The sequence below is a fragment of the Calidris pugnax genome, unplaced genomic scaffold (genome assembly GCF_001431845.1).
Source record: "Calidris pugnax isolate Ruff unplaced genomic scaffold, ASM143184v1 scaffold133, whole genome shotgun sequence".
Taxonomy (NCBI): Eukaryota; Metazoa; Chordata; class Aves; order Charadriiformes; family Scolopacidae; genus Calidris; species Calidris pugnax.
This window is the reverse complement of record NW_015090977.1, coordinates 4613887-4629471: the sequence shown is the minus strand read 5'-3', so window position 1 is coordinate 4629471 and position 15585 is coordinate 4613887. Positions and strand designations below refer to the sequence as shown.

General features: G+C 48.4%; 2 protein-coding genes across 2 annotated transcripts in view; both read left to right on the top strand.

The window, feature by feature from the left end:
* The first annotated feature begins 4063 nt into the window (after positions 1 to 4063).
* PRKRIP1 (PRKR interacting protein 1 (IL11 inducible)) lies at positions 4064 to 15199 on the top strand. Its single transcript, XM_014953145.1, has 6 exons — positions 4064 to 4207; positions 5601 to 5679; positions 7032 to 7132; positions 7899 to 7984; positions 9753 to 9820; positions 12164 to 15199. Exons 1-6 carry the CDS (start codon positions 4088 to 4090, stop codon positions 12277 to 12279), a joined length of 570 nt encoding a protein of 189 aa, XP_014808631.1. The 5' UTR covers positions 4064 to 4087; the 3' UTR covers positions 12280 to 15199.
* The window catches only part of ORAI2 (ORAI calcium release-activated calcium modulator 2), a 12567-nt gene continuing 11961 nt past the window's right edge, over positions 14980 to 15585 (top strand). Inside the window, exon 1 of the mRNA XM_014953144.1 lies at positions 14980 to 15114. The gene's annotated coding sequence lies outside the window, so the exon portion shown is untranslated. The remainder of the gene's footprint in view (positions 15115 to 15585) is intronic.

Sequence of the window (15585 nt, the reverse complement as noted above, 5' to 3'; positions counted from 1 at the left end):
AAAATGTTAATTTGTAAATAGGGAAGAGTCTGGAAGAGTTTACTGTTCTGTAGAATAAATTAATTTTATTTAAAAAAAGAAGGGACTTGTTAAACAAGTGGAGAACTTGAGTTCCAGTTTTAAAATAAAATCACTTGGCAAAAAGGACAGTGCCTGAGCTTGGGGCTTTGCTGGATTTTCTACTTTGGGGAAAAAAAAAAGAGGGAGGATGCTGTTGTGTTGCTTCTGTGCAGACCTCCATGCTATCTTAGCCTGCCTCTGCCCCATGGAGTGCACAGAGAGTGGAGGAGAGGGGTATTTTTCTCACTGTTGAGCAGAGGGAGGTGGAGGACGCTCCAGGCTGCACAAGGCAGGGTTTCCTCTCCTCCCAGTCTGTTATTTTCTTTGTCTGGTTTCTCACTGGTGCAAGCCGGAACGCCTCCATCCCCAAAGCAGTGGAGATAAAAGTAAATTAGCAGCCCTGGGGAGTGGTGCTGGACCTCCCTGGCCAAAGGGGTCCTAGCATCTCCCAGAAGCTGAGGTCCCCGTAGCGTGTCATTCCCCCCTCCCGTGCCTTTGTCTCTCCTGGGAAGGCAGTGCCTCACACTCCGCCGTTGTGTGTCTTTCTGGTGTGCTCTCTTCTGCTGAGGATCCCCCCGGGAAAACCAGTACGTTGTCCCAGACTGTACTGTCACAGCTAAGCAGCGTGACAGACACGGCTTCCAGACGCAGCGAACACATGGCTTTTTGGGGGGGGGAGTGGGGGGGGAGGTGGAGGGAGCTGCTCAGCTCTGCAGGCAGGCCGTGGCTCTTGTCATCATCCATTCACAAAAACCTCTCCCTCCCAAAAAGTCTCCGAGAAGCTGTTTGTCGATCCTGGAGAGCTCATCCATCAGGAGCTGGGCAGCTGGGGAGGTGACAGCCCCTCCGTATGGACGACTCCTTGTGCCCAGGGCTATGCCTGCGGGACAACTGCTCCTCCTGCCTCACCGTAAGCCCTTCACACCTCGGCCTATTAGCAAAATTGTCTAATTACAGCGTGAGCCTTGCTGGAAAACATGCTTTCCTTTCCTTTCGCAGGGTTCCTGGGAGGGCAGGGGCAGGATGTGACAGCCCTTTGCATCAAAGGCAGAGATGTGGTAGTGAAAGGAGGAGAAAGCAGCCTCAGGGCATGGACCGTGTGCCAGGGGACAGAGTGGGACTGGGCTGTGGGGATGCTGGTGCTGAGCTGCACCCTGGTAAATGCTACAAAGAGGGCAAAAATGTCATGGGATTTCAGCAGCACAGTCTCACGCGGGTGTTCGAGCTGTCCCCGGCTGCTCCTGCCTGCCTGATGTGTCTCAGCAAAGGCTCGTGGTCCTTCCAGAAGGATCCTTTTGGTAGGAAAAGCCCCTCAGAATGCCTCGCTCTGAAACACAAAGGAGCTGCTTTGATACAGCTCAGGGAGTGGAGTTTTGTGTTTGTTTTGCGCTGAACTGTGAAAACACTTCCCTGTTCTAATGCAAATCCCCTGTCCCCAGTAAGCCCAGTTCCATCCAGATCCCAGCCCAGCACTCCGACTTCGTGAGCTTTGTATTTTTTAATGGCATGATGAAACACTTCCTATTTTTTTTATGACTCAGGCAATAGTCTTGTGTCTTGTCCCCTCTTCCCAGATACATCCTGAAAGTAACATGCGTGTAATACATCAAGAGCCTAATTCCCTGGACGTGTCGTTTGAGAGCGAGATGCTCCCAGGTCTCTTTCCCCACGCTCTTTGTGTGGGCTCCTCTGGATGACAGGCAGCTGCCTGCTATCTCTCGGGGCCGTGAGTTGTTGGCTGGCACAAGCCACGCTTTGGGCAAGAGAACTCAGCTGACCAGCTGCTCCCCGCAGCCCTCGAGCTGTCGCAATGTCTGCGGGCACGGCTGCCACGCTGCCTTCCTCTCCTGGGGACTGGCACGAGAGCGCTGAGACCTGACAGCTCATCACTCACACCCCGGCTTCTGGAAGCTGTGTTTCAGGGAGGTGGCCGTGGCAGCGAGGAGGAAGAAACGGGGTGACACTTGAGGGGCTAGCGAGCTAAACTGGCCTGTGTTGTGCTCAGGACTCAGCAAAGCAGATGGAAGAGGAAACTCAACCGATTTGCAGCAACTCTGCTTCTAAAACCCGTTCTGCGGTGACTGAGAGGGGACAGGGGTGTGTACTTGCCCTAGCCCCTGCAAACAGAGCTGGTGTCTCCCTTGTAAGGGCTGAGCACAGGCTGGCACTGCCTGTTTTCTCTCCTGGTGGGCTGAACAGGACCCAAGGCTGGGAGACCTGTGGGCACGGGAGCTTGTGAGCCAGGAGACAGCATGGGGGAAGCTGTTTGCATTGCTCCAGCCAGGGCTCTCACTGCAAGGATGCCTTCCAAGGCCAGCATGGCCAGCCGGGAACTCAGCCAACACTAAATTCACACCATTCTTTTACAAATCAGGTTGGTAAGACAAACACGAGGCATAAACTAGCACCATTTCCATAGCAACCTCAGCAGAGGTTGAAAAGTCTTTTGTAAACATACGGCTGAACCTGAGGATCAGCTCCGATTTTCTTCATGGAAGGGGGAAGATAATGGGGGCTTAATACATTCAGGTCATACAAATGACCCATAAATCTCAGAAGGAGCCATTCCCAGCCTCTCTGTTCCCCTTTTCTGCCACCCTCTCCACATGCACAGCACGAAGCTGTCTGAAACCCGGAGCCCAGCTTCACCGCCCCAGCTTATCTCCATAAACTACACAAAGGCTTATGCCCCTCTTCCATTGCAGCTGACCTTTAGTTGCTAATTCTCTGACGCACGCACTGCCCGAGCACATGCCATGCCATTTCTGTAAGGCCACAGTGGCTCGACAAGAAATTTGGCTTGCAGAGGAAGCCTGTATTGCAGCTAGCTCCGGCTCCTCTTCCCCACTCGCAGCTCCCTCCATCCCCGTCAGAAAAGCATGGATTTGAGCGTACAAGCTGGTCCAGGCACTGTTCCTGCAAAATCCAGGAGGGAATATGAATGCAGAAGGCACAGCGTCCCCCCACACTACCTGCCTGCCTCTCCAGTGCCCGGCAAGGCTGCGCCGTGGGGAATCACGCCGCCGTTCATCACTGTCAGCGGACAAAGCCCGCAGGCAGCGCTGCTTAATTACCAAAGTGACACGAACAGATGGCGCGGGCAGCCTGGCGGGGAGGCACTAGGAAGTCCCGTATCGCTTACATCGTCACGGGGAAGGGATTTGGCAGGGCTGAGGGTGCCAGTGCGAAACGCACTGAATTTTCACCCTCCTCTGGGCTCTGTTGTCAGGGCTGAGGCCAGAGCCTGGCCAGTGCGTGGCAGATCACAGAATCGTCTAGGTTGGAAGGAACCTTTAAGATCATCGAGTCCATCCATTAACCTGAAACTGCCAAAACCACCACTAAACCCTGTCCCTCAGCGCTGTGTCTCCCCTCCTTTAAATACCTCCAGGGATAGTGACTCAACCCCTTCCCTGGGCAGCCTGTTCCAATGCTTGACAACCCTTTCAGTGAGGAGATTCTTCCTTACACCCATCCTAAACCTCCCCTGGTGCAAGTTCAGGCCATTTCCCCTTGTCCCATCGCCTGTTCCTTGGGAGAAGAGACCGATCCCCCTGGCTACACCCTCCTTTCAGGGAGTTGTAGAGAGAGAGGTCTCCCCTCAGCCTCCTCTTCTCCGGGCTGAACACACCCAGCTCCATAGGAGCTGCCTTGCTATGGGCTCCCTGCAGCCGGGAGAACGTGCTTGGGGAGACAGGGGACATCAGAACTCCAGCAAACACAACTTTGGGGGAAGCGGCCCCCACTGCCAGAGCGAGGAGAGGCGAGGCAGGGGCCCACTCCAGCCCCCAGCAAGGCCGCGCCTGGGCCCGCAGCCACATTCGGCCGCTGCCTGCTTTCTCCTGCCGGACCCTGCCATGCCGCAGGTGCCCTGTGGGCCCGGTTTCCCCGTGGGGTTCCCTTCTCCACTGTGTGCTCCTCTCACCCGCCGCCATGACAGGCGGCGGCGGCCCTACAGGCCGGGAGCGTCGTGCGGCGTGACGTCACGTGACGTAGCGGCGGGGCGGGGCGCGGAGGCGGCTTCAACATGGCGGCGCCCTCGGCCCCGCGGCCGCCCCGGCCCCGCAAGGAGCCGCAGCCCCTCGTCATCCCGCGGAATGCCGCCGAGGAGCAGCGCCTCCGCCTTGAGCGGCTCATGAGGAACCCGGTGAGGGCACCCGCTGGGCCGCGGCCCCTTCCCGGGGCGGTGGGTCCGTCAGGGGAGAGGGAGACTGGGACTGCCGCTTCCCCGGGGTCCGTGAGGGGAGAAGGACGGGTCCTCTCCCCGCCTTCCTCCTCCCCGGGTCCTTGAGGGGAGAGGGACCGAACCTCCCCCCCTCAATTCCCCTCCGCCCCCTTCCTCCTCCCTGGTTCTGTGAGGGGAGAAGGACCGACCCCCCCTCCCTCCCTTCTTCCTCCCTGCTTCTGTGAGGGGAGAGGGACCGAACACCAACACCCCCCCGCCTTCCTCTTCCTCGGGTCCTTGAGGGGAGATGGAACGACCACCCTTCTCCCCCCCCTCACTACCACTCCACTGCTCCCCCGGGGTCTGTGAGGAGAGAGGGACCGACCCCCGCTCCTTCCCAGTTCCATGAGGGGACATGGACTGACAATCCCACCCCACCCCTGCCTTCCTTCTCCCGGGTCCTTGAGGGGAGAGGGACCGATGCCCCCCACCCTTTTCTCCTCTACGGCTCCGTGAGGGGAGAGGGGCTGGCACCTCCATTCCTCCTTCCCAGTTCCATAGGGAGAGATGGACTGACACCACCACCACTACCGTCCTCCTTCCTGGGCTGTGCGAGGGGAGAGGGACTGATCCCTGCAGCACACACACCAGGTTTCTGTGAGGGGAGAGGGATCCATCTTCCCTGGGGTGCCCTGAGGGGAGAGACCCATCCCCAGGGACTCGGGAGGGAGGACTGGCCCCTCAGTGCTCTGCCAGCTGCTTGTTCCTCTGCCTGCTGTTTTTAATTTGGGGGGGAGGAAGCATGACCCTGATTCCTCTAACTGGGTGTTTTGATCCTTGTCCCAAGGAGGAGGTATTTGCCGGGTGGAGACTCTCGCCCTCCCTCTGTGTGTGTGCTGGAGGAAGCTGAGACGTCCCCACGCTGTGTTCTTCCTCTGACCTTGCACCATGTGTTCTCCCTTCTCTGCTCTTTCCTGTCCTCTGTAGATCTGACATGGAAGGTGCACAAATGCCTTTCATCTCTTCCCAGACCACTGGTAGTGGGAGTATACTCAATTTCTGTGAGTGCTTGGAGGTGCTGGCTTGCTTCCTTCTAGTTTTTGTACTGAAAAGAAGCACAGACGCTCCCAGTCCTCCTGGGGTTTGTTGGCCTGCAGGTCTGAATGTGAGGGGAGGAGAGGATACCTCCTGATTCTCATTTTCTGCCTGCTCCTGATCCCTATGCATGAAGAAATTTCTAAAGCTGTGTTCCTTCTGAGATCTGTCAGCTGGTGGAAGAGGCTGTTGTCAGACATACACCACCTTTCAACAATGTGTTAAAATTGCAGACTTTGCTCCTAGAAGATACTGATGACTGGTTGGCTTGTTCTTGCAGGAAAAGACTGTACCAATTCCCGAAAAACTGAATGAATGGGCACCACGACCTCCCCCGGAGTTCGTTAGAGATGTCATGGGTAAAGATACTGTTCTTCAGATAACTGTAGGGTCAGCTACGTTAAACTTAGAAAAGTGTGTAACAGAAAAAGGCAGAGACGGTTTTCTGTTGTTGCTCATTTTGCTGGAGAAAAGAGGTATGAAATGTGCTTCAGGAGTTGCTTTTCCAAGTTGTATTTGGCACTCCAGCACGTGGATTGTGTGCACTGAAATGAACTGCTGCTCTGGCGATGACAAGTAAATGATGATAAGTAAATTTGTCCTTTCCATGGATCTGAGAGTGTGCTCTGGAAGCTCAGAATTACGAAGTCCCTCTTGGCTGTTTGGAGTCTGAATGTCAGGCAGTGAGAAGCAGACACGTGCAGTGGATGTGATTGTACACGGTCAGGTAGGGAGCTGGCAGCCGTGCAGGGAACCCAACCCAAGTATTCTTCTTACACTTTGCTTTTACCTGCAGGGATTAAATTTAGTAGCTGTGGTATAAATTATATCTGCATGTACTGTCTTTCTTTGGGATCTTCATCCTTATTAATGATCCCTTCTAGAGGCTGACTTCTTATTCCAGAATAACTGATCTCGGACTAAAGCTTTTATATACTTCTGAAAAACTGTGTTGTTTACTGTTATTCCCTCGTGGCTTTTTCAAATAGCTTTGCGATGTGCTTGAGTTGAACTGTCTTGTTTTTGTGGGAGCACCTGATGTGTTGGGATTCTGTTGGTATCAAGAGCACCCCTGTTTGCAGTCCCAGCTGCCATGTTTTAATTACCAGGTGTCTTCTTTGAGGCGTGCGTTTGTGTGCTTGGCGTTCAGAAACGGCTCAGGAGACAGAGGAAGAGAATGGAGTGCGGTGTTGAAAGCTCCTGTGAGACTTCAACATGCAGACTGATGCCAGAAAGAGAGAGCTATAGGGATTTCATTTATGAAGAAACGGTCAAAAACTGTCAGTGGTGTCTGTCTTGCATGGGAAAGTATAATATGATGAGATTTATCACCTTTCTGTTGACCTTTATTTTTGTATGAGGTGCTGAAAATTAGTGAGAAGCAGCCTCAGCAGGATGTTTTAGCTCACGTCTGCCTATAAAAGAATGGGGTGTGCATTTGATCTCTGGTTCTTTTACTGCTTGGTGTCTAGCTAAGACTGGATTCTCTCTAGAGGAGAGTGAACCATAAGTGCAAGGGTTTGCTGCTCGCTTTGGCTTTTTATTGTGAGTGATTTGAGCTTGTATAAAATGGTGACACACTCTGTGTGGTGTTAGTAGATTTTCATCTTACAGTGCCTGTTTGTGTGTCCTGTCCCCTAGCTAGCTGTAATCATTTGTGAACATCTAGTAAATGTTATTTTCTAGCAGACTAACTCTTTTTTTATTGTAGGTTCCAGTGCTGGAGCTGGGAGTGGGGAGTTTCATGTATACCGGCATCTTCGTCGGCGAGAGTACCAGAGGCAGGATTTCATGGATGCCATGGCTGAGAAGGTCAGCAGGACTCTTTGTAATTCCCTCTCCTTCACTATTTGATGTTCATTGCAAATCTTTTTTTCCTTTAAAGTCATGTACAAATGATTCAGTTCCAAACCACCCCTTAGCGGAGGAAAAATGTAGGAATATGTGATATGTGGTGTCTTTGTCAGTATTGAAACATTTGGTGCTTTTTGTCAGACGTGCTCCATCTTCTCTGTTCACTGGAGTCCTAGCACACAGTAAGACTGAACGTGAGTGTTTGTGTTCTCAGGTTGGACTGAAAATACTTTAAAAACTGGAAATCCCTCATATCACTGTTTTGCACAGACAGAATCAAAGCAAGTGCCTGTGCAGAGAGTCCAGATCGCTCTCTTTTAAGTCTTCAAGTAGAATAGCACCTCTTTCAGAGAGCATTATTGTTACATTCTCTCCTGGCCAAGATGAGTCCTTTGATCCATATGTTAACGTTTGTGTCTCAAATTATTCTCTTGTTTTTATTGAAACATTCTTTAGGGCAGAAGCCCAACCTCCCTCATCTGTTTTGGTGAGGATTCCTCCCTCTAAAGACTTCAGTGTTTGGCTCAGGCTGCAGGTTAAAAATGCTGTCTGTACAGAAGTCATCCCTAGGAATATGGCTTTTGTGTAAAGAAGTAGCCAGACAAAATCTGGCAAAGCTCCCTTCTGTATTTTGCTAAAACACTTCTCCCTAAAAGGATATGACTTTGAAAAGAAGTATTTTAATTTAGATTGTGACCAAAGTATGACGTGTGATCAATTACAGCAAAGACTAGATGAGGAATTCCAGAAGAAACTGGAGAGGAATAAGATGATTGCAGAAGAACAAACAGCAAAACGCAGAAGGAAGCGGTAAGGGCAGATTGTTCTCAGGAGGTTTGACGTGGAAACCCTCATGCTCTGTGCCTCATCTGTAGCTGAGTGCTTTGGATAAACGCTGTCCTTCTGTGTCTACATCTATCAGCTGAGAAGTCTGGCTGTGGAAATTAATTTTGTGAATGTCATTGTTTGGTTTCTAAAGGTGGCTGTAAACTTGACAGGCTTTGCTGGCGTGGTTTATTTTCCGTGCCATCACCACCAGGATAACTTTTGACTGGTTGAGCAGCTTTTGCTGACAGGGTGGTGTTGACTGCGAGCTGTCTTACTGCAATTTGTTATTAAAATGTCAGGGAAGGTTTGTGTGCACATCTGGCTTAAACAAATACCTGAAACAGCTGACGCCAAGCAGCTTAAGTGCAAAAAATGGGTACTGCTTAATGGGTACACGTATGGATTGGGACTAGCAGAGAGTGGTGGGCCCTAATGCTGTCTTCTGTGCACTGTCAGTGTGACTAGTCCAGTTCAGTCTGTGAATACTGGAAAGGCCACTGATGGGTGCAGTGCTCTTAAAATCAGCAGCCGCTTCTACCTACTGCATCAAAATGTCTGGCAGGTCTATGAAGTTAGATGGAAAAATTAAAAAACGTTAAATCCATCTTTCTCTTAAGTTTTAGACAAAGTGAATCAGTTACAAGGTTGATGCTCTCAAGAAATAGTCCAATACAAGAGTTTAAATTCCACGGTCTGTGTCTACCATACCATATAATGGCTCAGCTCTTTCAGAGGGTCTGACCTTCTTTGAGAGCGGGGGTTTGTGTCTTGTAGCTGGGAGCTGCTGCTGAAAGGCCTGTGCAAAGTGACTCACTGGCTTATTAGCACAAAAGTGCACAACACAAATACTGCTGCCATCTTACTTTAATTTAGTGTGGGCCAACAGATGGCCAGCAAGTCAGATCTGGCCTGCTGCCTTCTCCCTGGCTGAGAGAGAAAACAACTGTTCAAACAGCAAATGCTGCCTGAACACTCCAGCGTCTCCTTGTCCCCCTTCGATGGTCTAATGGTGTAGGTTTGCAGCTTTGCCCTGCAGGAGCCCCTCTAACTTCCCTCACCACCCTTCCTCTTCTGCCCTGACCTAACAGGTACAGCACTGGGCTCTCTGTTTCAAGAGAATTCGTTTATGGTGTTGAGAGAGGAAGATGAATCCCAGCTTGCTCTTCCCTGTGACTGCCATGGGGCTGCCTGGTTACCTTTGCTAGGAAAATAAAACTGGTCGTACAAACTGAAATTCCCTTTTAGCCCTAATGTTACTCAGGGGGCATATTGATTAAGTACAGCCAAAGAGGAAGGTCATAGCATTATTTTTTTCAATTAAAGCATTGATTGACTTTTTTTTTTTTTGCCCCCCAGTGTTCAGTTCCAGCAGTCTGGGTTTTGACACCATTTTCTCTTTATAAGGCAAGGTAGTGAAAACGTAGGGGCAGTTTCATTTTTGTTCCTTCTGTGTTCTTTGAGATTCTTGGATATCGTGCAGTTTGGTTGCAGTGGCATGATGCAAGACTTTAAAAAAAATAAAATAAATTTAATTAGACTAAAAACACCGTAGAAAAGTTTCTGTTGGTCATGTGTCCAAGTTTGCACTCACTGGATCTTCAGTTGAGGCCAAATTAAAATTTAACTTCTCTGCTGAAGTCTGTTTTTCCAAAATGTCTGTAATGTAGTACGTCCTTTATCAGTGTGTGAATGTGCAGGAGCGTTACCATGTTGGATTTGCATAAGAGTGTTTTTCTTTTTTGATTTATAGCCAGAAATTAAAAGAGAAGAAACTGCAAGCTAAGAAAAATAAACTCGAACAAAAGAAGCAGGAAAAAGGTCAGTGAAATTTAGTTTTCTTTTCTCAAGACTTAGTTCTGTTCCCTAATTGAAGCCTGGAAGGGTTTGTTCTACCCTGCTACCCCAAGCATTCTTGATACATGGATAGGAGCCTTAAGCTTGTTATTTTAGCTAATGTTTCAAAAGTCCTCTTTGAAAACCATTTTTGTTGAGATTTAATCTTATGAATAACTTGGCTGTTTATGAATATTTTCCCTTTATTAGGGGAAATTTTGGACAGCAAACATTGGAATCCAGGTCTGTTGATTGTGGATGTTTTGCCCCAGCTATTCTGACAAACCGCAGATTTAGAATATCTTCTGCTAAAAAACGCAATATTGCTAAAAGGCTGTTATTTTTCCAAGTGTGTTTTGAATGCGTATGGGAAAACAGGTGGAAAAAGTGCACAGCTTGGGCAGCAAGAAACTGAGTTACGATTTTGTGTGTAAGAAATTGAGCCACCGTGGTGCCATCTGTTCCACACGACTATCTGATGTCATATAGAAATAAACGTGAAAACCTGACTGCTTCTCTTCTCCTGCAGTCTTGAAAATTAATGTTCAGCAATGTCAGTGTGACCGTTTGCTCAGACTTTTGAGTGCTTGTTGCTTCCTTTCAAATAGTTGTTCTTTGTGAGTTAGCACAGGGCTTTGTGGATAAGCTCGCTAATTCTGCAGTCTTCAAGTTACAACAGTTGCTGATAATTCTGCTTGAACAGTGACTTGTCTGACAGTTCCACCTTATTTCTGCTTGGCTTTTCAAAACTGGATGTGTTTCAACTGAACCATCGCCAGCCTCCCATATAAACACGAGAGGACAAATTAATCATTAGGTTAATTTTACTTGTGACAGGAAGTGAATGTAGTAGAGCGGGGGTTTTTGGTGTTTTGTTTTGGTTTTGGGTTTTTGTTTTTTTTTTGTTTTTTTTTTTAAGCTACTCATTTATGAATTGTGACTGGGAGGAGAAATTAAGTATGAGTCAACGTACTTTTTTTGTTCTCTTTTTTGAGTGAACAAACCAGAACACCCTCCCTTTAGGGAGCGGCTGGGAGAGCGGGAAGCTGGCTCAGGGACTGGCACTGTGCTGTGGGACTGCCACGTACCGATTGCTGGGCTGGAGTGGTTTTGTTTGGCACAAGTAAATCATTTTCTGGAAGCCAGAATCCAAACTCCTCTGTCTTTAGAACAGTTCTTAGCTCTTTACAGTTTGTGGTTCTCTATTTTAAAAATAAAGTAGAATCGGTGGAGGGAGGTAGAAGCCATCTTCAGTCTACTGAGATCGGGCATGTCTTTTCTCTAGTTTTGTGTGCCCTGGGTTGAGATCTGAGAGTTTTCCCTCAATTAAATGAAATGGGTTTTGTTGGACGTGGCAGGCAGGCGTTTTATCTTCCTTTTTGAATGAATAAGTAAAACCTGAGTTGCCGTCTTTCACCTTTGTTGTAGTAAAAACATTAAGAATAAAGGTCGACGCAAAATAAGGTCCATTTTAACAAAGTTGGATTATTGTACAGACACCTAATAAAAAAAAAATGTGAGTACAGAACTTCACCACGCGATGGCATCAGACCACTGAGCCTGAATCCTGCTGTAACTGGTCAGGGCATGAGCCCAGTGTGACTTGGCCTGAGAAACAGTAAAGGTACAAGAGCTGCTGGGAGCAGAAGGATGGCTGTTAGATTCAGGTCCCACTTCATGCCGTACCTAATTTTCATTATGCTTTATTTAATTTCTAGTAGGTGTTTTCTGGTCTTTTTGCAGGCTTCATGGGTTTTCTGTGAACCTCGTTAATCTTACGTATATCTTAACGAGTTGCTTGCAGTGTATCAGTCAGTAAAAGCTCATGGCAGCTTGTGGAGTTTCTGTAAACCTGGATAGGAGTAGAAATATACCGAGCTTTGCCTAGGGCCCACGTTCTTTAACAGTATTATACAATCCTTGAAAGTTCATGCCAACGTGTAGAGGTGAGATAATTTATCACTTCAGCGTTTGGCTACCTCTGTTTGAAATAATGCTCTGTAGGAGGTGGAGTTGTTTAATGATGGACTTGGCACAGTGGTAACGTTGGAGGTAAGGGAATATTTCTCCAAGGGAGAATTTGATATTCTGAGCTCTGCCTCGCTCAGTAGAATTAATATAACCTGATCCGTGTTTCCTTGGTATCTGGGACTACTTTGTTGTGAGATATTTAACAAGGAAGACTCGTGGGAATATGTTACCCATCTGTACTAATTAGTGTGACCTAATACACGCTGGCTTAGCACCTGAGATGATTTTGTTGTGAAATACTTAACGAGGGCGACACAGGGGGAATGTGTTATCAATTCATACTCTTTGTGTTTTCAGAACCTGATCAATCTCAAGAGCAAGGCAGCAGCGAGGATGAGGAAGAGGATAGCAAGGAGGAGGAAGAGAAGGAAGATGATGCTGAAGAGCCAAGTTTCGTGATGGGAAGAGGATGAGGCCTTTCAGGGACAGCTGGAAACACTGTTCATTGCTTTATATGCAGGAGCATGAAAGTCTTTCATCTCAGCCAAGCAGAACCCATTGGCGTACGTTATATCTGCTTCATGGTGAATGACCTTCACGTCACAGGCCCAAGAGATATTGATAGAGAAATGCCAAATAAGAGATTTTTTTCTTAATTGCTTGTATAACTGCTATGCAGTCTGCTCTCAGTTTGCTCTAAAGAGTCAGCCATAAGTCTCTGTGACCCTAGAGTTCTTTCAAACATGGCCCAGAGTGTTTTTCTGTCTGAAAGCTAAAACATATCCATTACCATTTAAGGAAAATATTACTGTGAGGGCTACGTATTCTACTTAAGTCGAAACTGGTAGCAGTGGGATACTTGAGTCTAAGGGAAGAGTTTAACCTGAAGTAGAAAAGTGGTCTGTAGCCAGACTCTCCTGCACTGTGAGTGTTCTGAATTTGGGGTTTTGTATGGGGTCATCTCTAACCCAAAGAAATCAGTTTATGTTGCTAGACAAGTTCTATAGATTTTTAAGCAGGATCCCTTTTTTATTGCTAAAATTTTCCCTATTACTTTTCTTCCGTGTTTTTTAAATGAATAAAGGGGGTGTGTTGGATTGTTCTGTCTTCTTTTTTTTTTGTTTGAAGAGGATTTCAGTAAAATGAAGAGATGCTTGCAGGTGCTGCAGGAAGGGACAAAAAGACCAAGTGAAGTAGTGCATGTGAAAATACAGAAAAAGGTCTTAGCTGTATTTCATTTACTTTTTGCTTTTGGATTGGAACAGTATCTTTTCCAAAAGATTATGTCTGTAAAGCCTCCAAATCCTGTGGCAGAAAGGCTTGGAATGGAATGGTTTTGCTTGTGTTCTGCTTCGTGTAGTGGCACTTGCCTTTCTCTCTGCTCGAGCTCTCTGCTTTGAACTTCGGGTTCCCTGGTGGGAATCATAACATCCGTATATATATATTTACTTACTGGTGCTTAAATGAAAAGCATATGCAGTAGTGGTTTTATTTGTAACTTGGATTGTTGTCTCTTCGGTGTATCTTTAATTAAAAAAGTGCCTGCTATCTTTCAGACACGCTCATCCCAGGACCTCGGCATCCAGAATGTGGTGCTACTTCTTCTCAAGCCTTTGTTAATGCCAAATTATTTCAAGCAAAAACAGTAAAAAGGGAGAGTCCCTTTTTAGTTTTAGCCTTTGTTGAACAGTGCTGCCGGAAATCCTGCATTTTCTCTGAGCTGGCTTTATGTAATGGCTTCTCAGTGGTATTACCGTGGCGGTGGGGAAGCAGCTGTGATCAAGCGCAGGCAATGTTTGTGTTGGAGCTCCCTTGTACATACCCAAAGACTTTAGAGCTGGAGAACTTCTGAGCTGCCAGGTCTGTGTCCCCACCACCACCCCGGGCTAGAGATCTGCATGGAATTGTTTTCTGCTTGTCTTCATAGAGGCAGGTGCTTCAGGATAAATCGTGATGGTGTTTCATTCTCTAGCACTTAAGATGCAGAAGGGATGTTCTGCAGCTGTTGGCGTTTTCCCCGTGGAGAGGGATGAGTTATGAGAATCCCTTCACTTGAAATCCCCCTGAGGGCAGGTAGACCCTGGTGATAGGTCTGTCATAGGACGTGATCAAAATGTTGTGATGTTTCTTAGCTCTCGGGGACGGAGAAAAAGTGAGAGCCCCACAAATAAACAAAGACTGTTCTGCCTCTGGGCTTGTCGGGCTTTTGAGCTGAATAAATAAGTGTTGGTTTGCATTAAGTAGAGCAGATGTTGCTGCATGAGGACGCGCTTATCTCGGTTGGGAAGAGGATGGACTTGAGTTGGCCTTGGTGAACTAAACAAATTGTGGTCGTGCGGCCTCATCCTGCCTGCCTAGGGCTCCATCTCTACCCGTGCTGAATTATTCATATGTTGTGTTTTCTAGGAAGGCTAAGTTGGTAGGTGAAATCCATGAAAAGGGAAGAGGATGTGTTGCTGAAGGTGGTATCTGCCTTACAGTCTGTCTTGCTGGGGTGGCTGAGCGTAGCGGTGGGAGCCGTGCTTGGTAGGTGTTGCTGTGAATTCCGAAAAATACTATGCCGTGTTGTGGTTGTTCCTGTCAGTACTGTGTCTTCCAGAACACAAAGGCACTTCAGAGCGAGCTTTTGAAGGGACGTTTCTTTGTCAAGACAAAATGCAAGTTCTCTGTGACCTCAAAACGGGGAAGGCATCGTCCCTGGAGTAGAAAAAAAGGGATGTGGTCCCATGTGTAGTAAAATGAGGAACGATTTACAATTGCTTCCTGTTCCAAATAATGCCATAAAGGCTTTAAACTGCCAAGGAGTTTGACCTGCTTATGGTAAATTCTCGCTCTGGATTCTTTTCTAGAGAAGTCCCTCTCCTTTCTCTGGTGGAGACTGATCTTCAGGGGCTAAAGTTTGCTGCTGTTCCATTCCCTCACGTGTGGGACCCTGAGAGCCAGCAGCGTTAGTGCTGTAACCGAGCAGAGGTATTCCTCATCTCAGGATAACAAACGTATTTGTCTCTTCAGTAAGTTTTTAGGAATTGTGTTCCTTTGTCTTCTCCCTCCCCCAGGCAGCGGTGACTCCAGAAGGTGGATTACCTCCAGCTGACCCCTTGTGCTGCCTTTCAGCCTTTTCTTTTATCTCCTTTCCAGGGAAGGAACTCCCTCCTCTTTCCCATAAGCCTGTCCCTACCCTTGCTCTCTCCCGATGGGTTTGTGCAGGATTTTGGGCTGAGTCAGGAGAGGAGGGATGCGGGGAGGTGGCAGCCTGTGCTCTGCCTCAGCCAGAGGATGCCGCAGCTCGGCGCTGCCTTTTGACTTATGTAAGTGGCCACTTTTTTTCTTTTTTTTTTTTGATTTTTGGCTGTGTAATTAATAATTGTAATAAAAGCACGTTAACACCCCGTTTCACCGATACCTTCTCTGTGGAAAGACTTAAGAAGACCCCACAGGGCCAGACCCAGCAATATTTTGATCTGTGACCGTGGGGAATTTGGGGAGCTGCAGACCTTTCCCTGCAGGTGCCTCTTCACAGGGGGAGGACTCCAGGGTTGGGGGGGGGGGGGGGGGGCTGCAGCTCCGGGGACCCCAGCCCGCTGCTCTAAGGGCTGCCTGGCGCTGGGGGCAGCTCGGGGTGGCCCAACTCCGTTTATTAAAGCCCCCAAACCGCCCCTTCCTAGCCCGGGGGGGGTTCTTGCTAGCCCGGGGGCCAGCGGTGCTCTGCGCTGCACAGGGGGATGGGGGGGTTGGTTGGGGGGTGAGGGGGTGGAGCCACCCCTTAGCCCCGCCCCCCC

Excerpts from the sequence above, each read along its gene's own strand:
- PRKRIP1 (XM_014953145.1), top strand. The coding sequence starts at position 4,088 with ATGGCGGCGCCCTCGGCCCCGCGGCCGCCCCGGCCCCGCAAGGAGCCG. Across the intron at positions 4,208-5,600 it reads AGCGGCTCATGAGGAACCCG|GAAAAGACTGTACCAATTCC; the intron begins GTGAGGGCACCC and ends TTGTTCTTGCAG. Across the intron at positions 5,680-7,031 it reads GTTCGTTAGAGATGTCATGG|GTTCCAGTGCTGGAGCTGGG; the intron begins GTAAAGATACTG and ends TTTTTATTGTAG.